This window comes from Pundamilia nyererei, unplaced genomic scaffold (genome assembly GCF_000239375.1).
Source record: "Pundamilia nyererei isolate P.nyererei 1_Seehausen unplaced genomic scaffold, PunNye1.0 scaffold00049, whole genome shotgun sequence".
In the NCBI taxonomy this organism is placed as follows: Eukaryota; Metazoa; Chordata; class Actinopteri; order Cichliformes; family Cichlidae; genus Pundamilia; species Pundamilia nyererei.
Window position 1 is genome coordinate 1,110,536 of NW_005187450.1, and position 11,444 is coordinate 1,121,979.

General features: G+C 41.7%; 1 protein-coding gene across 16 annotated transcripts in view; it reads left to right on the forward strand.

Annotated features, from left to right (window-relative positions):
• The window catches only part of kif1b (kinesin family member 1B), a 53,410-nt gene extending 42,907 nt beyond the window's left edge, over positions 1-10,503 (forward strand). For 3 of the 16 annotated variants that reach the window (XM_005732908.2, XM_005732906.1, XM_013910805.1), the window contains 16 exons: positions 597-775; positions 1,320-1,457; positions 2,280-2,531; positions 4,117-4,235; positions 4,557-4,642; positions 4,858-4,987; positions 5,321-5,474; positions 6,365-6,455; positions 6,565-6,683; positions 6,839-6,894; positions 7,152-7,352; positions 7,978-8,086; positions 8,206-8,272; positions 8,431-8,515; positions 8,994-9,099; positions 9,576-10,501. In XM_005732908.2, the coding sequence (XP_005732965.1) occupies positions 597-775; positions 1,320-1,457; positions 2,280-2,531; positions 4,117-4,235; positions 4,557-4,642; positions 4,858-4,987; positions 5,321-5,474; positions 6,365-6,455; positions 6,565-6,683; positions 6,839-6,894; positions 7,152-7,352; positions 7,978-8,086; positions 8,206-8,272; positions 8,431-8,515; positions 8,994-9,099; positions 9,576-9,639 (1,956 nt within the window). In that variant the 3' untranslated portion in view covers positions 9,640-10,501. Of the gene's footprint in view, positions 1-596; positions 776-1,319; positions 1,458-2,279; positions 2,532-4,116; positions 4,236-4,556; positions 4,643-4,857; positions 4,988-5,320; positions 5,475-6,364; positions 6,456-6,564; positions 6,684-6,838; positions 6,895-7,151; positions 7,353-7,977; positions 8,087-8,205; positions 8,273-8,430; positions 8,516-8,993; positions 9,100-9,575 lie in introns of all 16 variants that reach the window. The other 13 variants (XM_005732910.1, XM_005732911.1, XM_005732912.1 and 10 more) reach the window with 10 other exon arrangements.
• The last annotated feature ends 941 nt before the right edge of the window (positions 10,504-11,444 follow it).

An 11,444-nucleotide genomic window follows, 5' to 3' on the forward strand; every position in this document is an offset into this window, starting at 1 on the left:
AACAACTCAAAACTCACCTTTTTAAAACTGTTTTTGGTTAAATTTGTGTTTATATTGTCTGTTTTACCCTTTTATTATTTGTTATCTTATTTGTTATCTTATGTGCAGCACTTTGTGATTCTGTCTAGAGAGGTGCTATATAAATACAATTTTATTATTATTATTATTATTATTTCAAGGTCACACAGATATTAATTTTTTTTATGTTCCTGTCAAAACTCCTTTAAATAAAACTGATGCCTGGTTTACCTCCCTTATCCGGGATAAAAGTGTGATTTAAATGCGTGTCCACTTCTATGCCCTCTGTGATTAATACCAGTAATGAGTCATCTGTCACATTTCCAGGCCATTTTCATCATAAGCTGACAGGATTTTATCTTGGGTTTCTATCTGTGTGTGATTTATATCGAATGTTATTAATTGCTTTAGTGTTTTGTGTCCAGAAGATGCCGAGATCAAAAGGGCATGAAGAGGAAGGGAGTGGGAGGGGTGTTCATCTGATCTTTCAGCTTCACGATATCAACCAACCTTCGAACATTTACTTACCTGAAGATATAAACAGTCCCTTGTATTCGTCCTTTCCCATCATTCATCAGGTCCAGTTCCAGTTTGTCTTGCTGACAGACACTCCATACTCGCCACTGCCCCCTGAGCTCCTTCCCCCAGAGCCAGAGAAAGATCGTGACCCGAGACCTTTCCCTCGCACCGTGGTCGCTGTAGAGGTTCAAGACCTGAAGAATGGAGCCACGCACTACTGGTCCCTTGAAAAACTCAAGTAATGCTTCCACTTTTCCTTCTTAAACTATTCCTGAGTTTATTTACAACACAAACATTTAAATCCTGAAGCTCCAATTGAGACACGTTTGACACATAATTGGTTTTTTTGTTGTTGTTGTTGTTGGTTTTTTTCAAATTGGTTATTCTTAAAATGCTGTTAAACAGGTGTACCTAATAAACTGGTATCTATCACTGAAAGACCATTCTCAACAATAATAATGATAATAATAATAAAAGCCCTAACTTCAGATTTTAACTGTAATTTTAGAGTAACTAACCTGTATAAGAAATAATTTACCAAAAGATATTTTAAGTATTTTAAACTTTCTTTTTCCTTTTGTTGTTTGCATCTATCTGCTTTTGCGCAAATTTATTTATTTTTTGTGTGCCTCTTCTCATATTTCCTGTAGCAGGAATGCAAAAAAGACACAAAGAGCTATGATATCAGCGTCTGTACACCCAGCAGTCTCTGCCTTCTGACTTTTAGGACCTCTATCTTTCTCATCGCTCTTCCATTAAAATGACTCGCTTGTCATTTGCAGGCAGAGGCTGGACCAGATGAGAGCGATGTACGACCGCGCTGGAGAAATGGCCTCCACGCACCAGGAGGATTGTGAGGGCACTTTGACAGGAAACGACCCCTTCTATGACCGTTTCCACTGGTTCAAACTCGTGGGGAGGTATGTAACGCAGAACCAACAGAAGCGTACGGTGAATCACGTTCACTCGTGTTCCACATCTCACTTTCACCCTCTGCCATTGAAGTTACATGCACCAGCGTTTTCACACATTTGTTTTATTATTGTTTTATTATTTATGTCTGTTGGTGTTTTGCTCCTCGCAGAAATCCTTCATTTTTATTTTTTTGTTGTTGATTTTATTTTCCCATATGATTTCATGTCACATATCAACTTTCCTTTTTGTATTTATTATTTTATTTGATGTCACATTTTAATCCTGTGTTGTTTTTTTGTAGTTTTTTTTTTTTTAATCCTGTGTATCATTTTGCTGTGTCTGTTCGCACATGTCACTCCCATGTTGATATCCGCCTGTAATTCATACAAACACTTGTTAATAGCATTGTGGATTTTGGATAATGTGGAAATTTGAGGCATTTTTGTATTCTATCCTCTTTTCATTCAGCCTGTGAGACGATTTGTATGTTAATCCTTTAAAGTGACGTTTCATTTTGGCTTAAAATAGTCATGTTTCTGTAAACCGCTGTCACACTGTTGGCTTAATACCTGCTGCCTATGAATTGAATCCTACAAATTTATTTGCATTAACTCTTCACATTATTCTGTGTAGCTGATAATTGTTTACATTACCTACTGGAGAAAGTGTCCAGCTATGTGTTTTATGTTGTTTGAGGAAGGAAATGTTTGTTTCTGAAAGTGAAGTGTCACATCGATGCCGTGCTCACTGAGCTGTTTTAACTCTATTGCTCCACTCTTACCTATCCTTGGTTCTCGCCACTCTTCCCAAACTACCGCCCCCATCAGCTCCCCCATCTTCCACGGTTGCGTCAATGAGCACCTGGCTGACCGCACACCCTCTCCTACTTTCTCCACCACCGACTCGGAGATCACGGAGATGGCGGACGAGCGCCAGAGCGAGATGTCTGACTTGATCGACGATGAGGCGTTCGTGGACGACACGAGCTCAGACGCCGGCACCGAGGAGGGCTCGGACATCTTCAGCGATGGCCAGGACCCCTTCTACGACCGCTCCCCCTGGTTCATCCTGGTGGGAAGGTTGGTGACCGTGGCGTTCACATACAGGCTGGGGCAGGAGTTTGGAGCTGATGTTGGCTTGGTTTATTTTTTATTTGCGTGTATGCAGATACAGAGCAAAGAGAAACCAGTGAAGAAAATAGGAAAAACTGAGGATGTACTGGATTACGCCCTGTGACGATGCAGAAATAGATTTTGGATAGTTGATAGTTTCGCATCGAGCAGCAGTGCAGTGAATAGATGTAAAGGGACAAAATGCACCAACATTATTATTAAAGATCAGGAGCTTAAAATGTGAGTAAACACATGTGCGCAAATGACTTCCAGTTCGAGATAATTTGGGCACTTTTTCGATGTAATATGCTTAGTCACACTTTTAATTTAGACTTAATTTAGAGTCCCACAAAAAAAGCCGCCATCTTTATCCATCCTCCCAGCGTGATGTCTCATTCCCCGCCACCATCACAGTGCTGACTTCATTAACTGCCATCTGTGTTCGAAATACATGTATTTGCTGTGTGAAAGCTGATTGGCTATTTGTCATCTTATGTTGTTGTTTTTTTAATCCTCTAAATCTTTTTTTCCTCTTTATATCTTTTATTTATTACATTGTGATTACATCATTATGTTCTTATAACCTTGTCTGCTTTAACAGTGTACATGTGATGGATTGTAGTTCATATTAACTGACCAGTAGTTGGTAGTTCTCACTCAATCAGGCTCACTGGGATTTGTTTTAATTCATTGTTGTGAAATGCTGCAGCAGCTCACGTTGCACCCATGCCGCAGCCTCAGTGCTGTAAACATAATGGCTACTTAAAAAAAACAAAAACAAAACGACTCCCCCGCCTCAGAAGAAGACAGATCGGTGCAGCCAGACTGAGCTGAACTAAGCTCGGCTAACTTGCGTCACTGTGACTTCAGAGAATTTACAGATTCATATCTTTCCTCCATCTTAGCCTCGAGTCTCCCTGCACTGGGACAGCAGACAGTTAAAAAAAATAAAAAAAAGAGTAGGCCGTCAGATGTACAGCAAAACAAATCAAGTCCCACAAAACAAACTGACAGTGAGTGCGTGAGTAAGAGACTAACACGGCCATAACGCAGCACAATAAACCACCCTGTTACAGGCTTTACCGCCGCAGCCCCGGCGATCCGTCACCACCCTGTCACGCAGTTTAAAAATAAAACAGATGGTTTGAGCTGCTGCAGATTTCAGCGCCCCGGAGCATGTTTGAGTTTATATTCCCCCCCTTGTTTTTTTTTTCTTGGGTCCTTATTTATTTATTTTTTTTGCTTCTCCTCACATAAATGTCACTAATATTTTGCAGTATGTTATTGTAATTATTAATATGTGCTAAACACTCAAAGCGATTGTGCGCAGGGTGTTTGAATTGCTGTCAGTCTGTATATGTTTTGTGGAGACGTCAGAAAACCGTCTGTGACACTGCTCAGATCTCCTTTGGGATCCAACAGATATCAGCAGTTTAGTGAAAGCCACCGTGAATCGGATGTTGACGTTTTCTGTATCTGAAAAATGCCGCAGCTGTTTCCAGACTGCACCGCGCTCAGGTTTTCATTTCTCTCTCCTCCTTTTTACTCTCAGAGCTTTTGTGTACCTGAGTAACCTGCTGTACCCTGTACCTCTGGTTCACCGTGTTGCCGTAGTAACGGAGAAGGGCGAGGTGCGTGGCTTCCTGCGCGTGGGGGTCCAGGCTATAGCTGGTGAGTAATTAATGAGATTCTTTAGTGAGTGAGCCTACTGGGGGAGATAAAAGCACGCTTATTGCTCTTTATTAAATATGAGCACCCCTGTATTTGGGCCATAGGAAGTTTTCAATTTTTAGGCTATTTAAATGGTAAATTTAACTGCTTTAATGTTCAGTAGCAGCATGGCAGCATATTGAAGAGCTTTTTTAAGTCACTGATACAGTGGCAAAGAAAAGATTCCTTAGATTCAGTTTATTCCTTTTGATCCGTGTTGACAGTTTAAGTCATCTGTGTCTGAGATAGATCCTGATTAGAGGAGGGCTTTTCTCTTTGTAGCTGACGAGGAAGCTCCAGACTACGGGTCAGGAGTGAGGCAGTCAGGAACCGCCAAGATTTCCTTTGATGATGAATACTTCAAAAAGGTAAGCCCGGAGCAGCACCTTGTCTGTGATGGCGTGTATTATTGTGGTTCAAACATCAAGTCATTGCTGTTCCTTATTTTTTATTATATTCCTATGTATTCAAGTCAAATAAAATGGCTAGCCTTAAATGGCCAATGCCTCACACTATAGCTAGGTTTGGAGATTCAGTGTCGCTCCTCCAGCTATATGCTAATGTCTTCCTCTGTTTCAATCAGAATGACTTCCCCTCCAAGGTCATAACCCGCTCCGGGTTGTCCCTGGAAGAGCTGCGCATCGTAGAGGGTCAGGGTCAGAGTTCAGAGGTCATCACACCCTCAGAGGAGCTCAACAGAATCAATGACATGGGTAAGGCTGCCAGGCTTTCACCTCTTTACTCGTAAATTTCCACCTATGAGCCCCAGTGTTAAGCGCAGATGGTCCTGTTTAATGAAAAAGGAGGACTTAAAATGTTTTGTTATGGAAATTTGGCAGTTTTTCTTGTCCTGTGAAGGAACGTGTATGAAAGCTATTTGATGAGTGAACACCAGAATCCTCTCTATAAATTACATGCGTGAATGTGTGCTTGTTTAGAAGTCAAATGAAGACGGCAGAGTCTCAGGTGCAGTCAAGGGTCTGTTTTTTTTTTTTTAAACAAGTCATCCAACAAGCCTACTAACCTTTCACTGTGGCTTTCTTTAGACCTCAAGCTGGGTAACATTGGAGAAACCAAACTAAGTCATGGGGATGATCTGGCAAGCCACTTGGAGGTGGGCAGCGTCTTTACCTTCCGTGTCACTGTGCTCCAGGCCAGCGGCATCCCGCCTGAGTATGCTGACATCTTCTGCCAATTCAAGTGAGTGCACGATCCTGAGAATACAGTAGTTGAGTCGGCTTTCCTTTACACTTCTAAAGGGTTTCTAAATGTCTTTCAAAGTTTTTTCTACATCATTTTCAGTCCAGTCATTGTACTTGAGGTACATGAGAAAAACACCAACTTTAAAATGTATGTTTAAGCACTTTGATGCAGTGGTGTGGGAGATCTTGTCAACACTAATTAAATTAAGAATGCAAAAAAGTACCATCAGATTTCGATCCACCGCAAAAACACACAAAGGAGCATTATCAGTCATGGATTTGGCCTCAACAGACCCCAGAACCTTAATGACGCAGTGTGGGATCATCTAAAGACAACATCCAACGAAGAGCTTTGAATGTCCTTTAAGAAGTCTGGAAAACTACTTAAAGAAATGACAAGAATGCTTGCCTAAGAGTTCAGGCTGTGTCGAAGAATAAAGGTGGTCATGCCAAATACTGACTTTAAAGAACATTAGAATTGTACAAACTCTGTTTCTTATATACCAAATTTCCATCTATGTTTGCATGTTTCAATAAACTGCTGCACCCGTTTCCCATTTTATTGGGGAAAAAAAACTTAACAAGGGAAGACTTTTGCACAGTAGTTCATATTTGTTTGAAGCAGACGGGTTAAGTGGAAAATGCAGTGCTGTAAAATCAGCTTTTTAACTAAAGTATGGTGTTATCGCTGTAAATTTACACCAAACTGTTTTGGTTTAAAAGTCGTTTGATTTGAGTTCAGCGTTTCAGCTTTATCTCTAAATATATACTCAGAACGAGGATTCAAAATTCTAGCTAAATCCTGGAGTGTGACTTTCAGCTGTCTGTCGTTATCTCGTGTAAAAAGAAATGCAACCCGCTGACATTCATTTATGTTTCTTCCCTCAGTTTCTTGCACCGTCACGATGAGGCTTTTTCCACCGAGCCTCTGAAAAACACTGGCAAAGGAGCTCCTCTGGGCTTTTACCACGTCCAGAATGTGAGCGCACACACACATCTGCACCTACACACACTAACTGTGCTTCAACGATTTTATTCCAACTCAGTTTGTCAAACCCTTTTTCTTTTTTTTTAATCTGTTGGAGCAGATTTCTGTCGAAGTTACAGAGTCTTTTATTGAGTACATCAAGAGCAAGCCCGTCGTGTTTGAAGTGTTCGGCCACTACCAGCAGCACCCGCTGCACCTCCATGGCCAGGACCTGATCAGGTTGGTGGGGGTGAAACAGCAGATCCAGTCATGTAGTGATAATTCATATTTAATGCAGCAGATTTTGTTAGAAGTGGGTAAACTATTGTATTCTAATTACATTGTCTATTTTTATATGCATATGTAAATAAAAGGTATTTTTATTATGTCAACAGTCCTCCAACACCATCCAGGAAATACTATCCTATTCCCATGCCTCTGTCCAAACCAGGTGAGTGTTTCCATGTCACATCAATGTGTTCTTTGCCATCAATGATTTTATGTTGATTTTTTTCTTACATAAGCATGCCTCATGTGTCCTTCCACTTTTTTTCCTTGTCATTTCTCGCCTCCTTTGGATTTCTTTCTTTTTGTCTCTTATTCAATCATTCCCTCACAATTTATATAATCCTCTTACCCAACTCTGTCCTCCTTCCTCTTCTTTTGCCCTTCAATCTCTCTCACCGTTCATCAATATCGCACATCCAGACCATACCCGTAAGATAGAGTTGATCCGCTACCTCGTGAGCGGCTATGTGAACGGCAAAGTGCTGGACACGCTGTCCGAGCACGCCAACTCCCTGGCGTCCTCTGCTCTGGCCAGTCTGGAGGACGAGGCTGACCAGCTCTCTCACTTCCCCTTCCTCCCAGTGGCCAGTGACCCTGTGCTAATTGTCCCCAAGCATCATGGTTGGTACAGTGGACTCTGTTGTAGCTAATGAGCCAGACATTTGATGCTGGTGCTGTAGTGATTAGAGTAGTGCTGTGCTCTTATAGTGCTCTGTGGCTGCAGGCGGTAGCACGGTAAAGCTCTGCTGTGGTTATGAGTGCTGCACCTTGCTGCAGGTGCAGTTAGTTCGGTCACGATGTCCTCCTGTTGCTTAGAAACTGTCCTGAGGAGACAACTTTAGGGTCAATGACATATCATTCACACCATATAAGGAGTAAATACAGCAGTTTTCAAGTGTAATAACATTCCTTTCGATCATATTGAGCATAGACGAATGCAACTGTGAGCTTTAGCGATTAGCCCGTTTCAACAGGACCGTAATCCCGATGTGTGAGACAGCAGGGTGCTGCCACTAGTGTTGTAATCTGTGGTTTACTTCCTCCTAACATTTCAGTATGCTTCCAGTATCTATCCTCTGTGATTACTGGCTCAGTATAAAGAGTCAGCAGTGTTTTCACATCACCTATCCATCCTCCATTTAGTCACCCAAAGCATGTAGTAAATACTCCTGACGTTTATTCATCTTCTCTGAAATTCAGACAAATTCCCGCTTGATAACATTGAGCTTCTGTCTGTGTGTGCCAGTTCCAGCCACCAAGTTGAACACCATCACCAAATCCAACCTGGGTCATTGTGTCAGCAAGTACGACCTGCTGGTCTGGTTTGAGATCAGCGAGCTAGAGCCCACTGGAGAGTGAGTATCCACCTGGAGTGTTATATTCCCACACAAGCTTTAAAGAAACAATAAAAATTATCTCCACAAAGAATATTATAAATTGGGATGTTGTGTCACCTTCCTCCCTCCATGCACAGGTACATCCCAGCCATCGTGGATCACAGTGGAGGCCTGCCCTGCCACGGTACCTACCTGCTGCACCAGGTACAGGATTGATCCACATGTTCTTTTCTTATTATTCACACATTGGTAACTGCTTCCTTTTGTACACAGATTGACTGAGTTGAATATCTTCTTTTAAAGCATAATGTTGCTCTAGCTGTGCTCACTGTGATCTTGAGCTCCTGTTATGTTTGCTGCAGGGGATCCAGCGGAGGATCACAGTGACCCTCATCCACGAGAAGGGCAGCGAGCTCCATTGGAAAGATGTTCGTGAGCTGGTTGTAGGTGAGCAGCCTGCCTTTACGGTCTAGTCGTGCTATACCTCTCTGTAGAAAACAAAAAACCCAAAGCACAGAAACAATGTTTTATAGTGTTTGTGTGCTTTTGATAGAGGAAGACAGGACAGAACATCATTAAAGGGATTTGACTTTGTGAGATCACACTGAAAACACACCACTCGGTTCTGTCTGAGACATTTTCAGTCTGGAAAGATGAATCTGTCGGGCTTTAGGCTGCTTCTCACTTTAAGCAGTTCATGCTGTAGCTGTAGCTGATGGACCAAATAATTACATTTCATATTTTAGACATTCAGCTGCTGACTCTGAAGCCAACAGGGCTCTTGAGTGTGGATGATTGTGTTGGTACTGGATGCTGTGATAAAACAGCTGTTAGTGGACAAACTGCCTGCTGGCTGAGCTTCTCTATTGAGAGCTATTCCAACACAAGAAGGTCTTATAACTGTTGTGTGGATCTGCCTCACCAGGTCGTATCAGGAACAAGGCTGAAGTGGATGATAGCGCAGCCGATGCTGTCCTGTCCCTTAACATCATTTCTGCCAAGAACATCAAGTCATCCCACAACAACAACAGGTAGGTGAAACTCCCACACAGAGTCAGTTTGAGTGAGAACACACTAGTCACAACATTTGAAGGTGTAAAATGTTTCCATTCACAGATCTTTGAAGCTTTCTTGTTGCCTTCTTGCTTGTATTCTCTTCAGTTATTATCATGAAACACATTTATTTTTCTTTAAAAAAGCCAATGTGTTACATTGTTACACTGTGTTCTTTTGTCATGATTGAGTTCCTGCCATGTAAAAAAAATCATTCGTTGACGCTCTGTAGTAACTGTAGTAACCTTATCAGTTAAAATCTATGCATGTATCCATGTCTGTATATTCTCTGAAGCCACATTGAAGTCATTGCACGACCTTTTCCATTTTCGCTGCTGTTACTTTGCTTCATTGTCTCTGTTGCCTGACTCTTTGTGCTTCTCTCTCTTTTTTTTTTTTTTCTGTGCGCTCTCTTTCTTCCTCCTGCCGCGGCTGGACTCATGATTGTGCTCAGGCTTTCTATTGATAAGGATATTGATAGGTACCAGCAACCAGAGAACATAAGGCTCCTTCACTGAAAGACCTTTATGCTTCTCATTAGTCCCATAGACTCGTAGAAATAAGCTCTCCACAGTTTGTGTGTGCTCGTGTGTTGCATAAGATCTGTCTTCATTCATGCCTGTTGATATTAAGACTCCTAAGCTCCAAACCGGTAAAAGCAGTCTTTGGAGGCAACACCGTTTTTTAGTACTTTTCTGTATTTGTTTGTGATTGTGTGACACTGAACCACGGTGCTATGTATATCCTCTGTAACACTCAGATGTTTCCAGATCAATGTTTTCCCCCTCAGCTGTTTCTCACTATAGAGTCTTACCTCAGTAACAATGAGGCCAATGAGGCACCAGCAGAGCATATCTGGCTCTCAGTCTGTGTCTGATAGTGCCCCCTGCTGTCAATAACAGGAACAGCGTAGCCTTGTATAGAGCTCATAGTGATGGTCTTAAGATTGCTGCTGCAAGGCAGTAATTTGGATCCACTTGTGCTGTATGTTCTGAGCATATGCAGTTATGTGAGCTCTCAGGTTTTATGTATCAGGACATAATTTAAAAACAATCAGGTCCTTAGTAGGTCTTAATATGAGGTAAACCTCACATGAACAACAATACATAACACATTATACCACGTCATTATTTATTTAACAAACACTGAGCCTAAATTCAGATGTGGTGAGTACATCCAAGCCTACTTTCATAATTATTTAACAGGGTCAGTATTAGCCAGGTGCTAATTAAATGCACTAGATCATCAGTAACCACGACTGTCAGTTTGCTGGCGTATTCAGGAGAGTGGTGACATACTGAGGAGGAGAGAAGCAATTGTTGTTACCCATGAATCTGGGAAGGCTTTGAAGTCGATCATTTTACAGCAAGAAAGATTATTCACAAGTTTGGAAACAGTCTTTGATTTTTTTTTAATCATCCCAGGAGTGGACATCCCAAAAAATTCACCACAGATATTAGAGGCTCTACAGGCCACAGTTAGCATGCTTAATGTTGGAGTTGATGGCAGTGCAATTAGAAAAAAGCTAAACAAATATGTTTGGAAAGGCTTCCAGGAGAAACCCTTTTCTCTCTAAATACAACATGGCAGCATGGGTTCAGTTTGCAGAGTTGAAAACCTAAGCCCTAATGCACAGCTTCAAGATTGGTGAAAACCAAACACAGCATATCAGCACAAACACCTCGTACCAGTGGTTTTGCACGGGTGATGATTATTTGGGCAAAGTGTCCAGGTCACTGAGTGAGCCATGAAGTATTCTAGAGTCAAATGAGATCATCGTTGGGTCAGTGACTCCAGAGCGCAGCAGCAAAGCTACAACAGAGTGGTGCTGCAGTGGCTCAAAGTCCAGACTTCAATATGATTGACGTGCTGTGGCGGGACGTTAAGAAAGCTGTGCATTAATACATTTCTGCAAACTTCAATGAACCGAAGCAATATTGTAAAGACAAGTGGGTCAGAAATACCTCCACACTGCTGTGAGACACTAATAAAAAATGATTACCTCAAGTTTTTGCTGTTAAATTTGGTTCCATCAGCTGCTGAATCACAGGATGTACTTGGTTATAGTCATTTGTGCATTTTGGCATGGTTTTAAATAAATAATGATGTGGTGTAATAATCTAAATCTAGAACCTTAGACTGCTTTTCACGTGTCTGTAAATGAATTTCTTTCTTATCATTGTCCCGATTGGTGTCGGCTGACACTTGACACTCTGTGGCTCCTGATTTGTCTGTTGTCAAGGTCTCACCTCAGTGCGATTCCTCACGTTTTGTCATGATTAAAGGATGAATGTGAACACCGCTTCAGTCACTGTGTTCACTT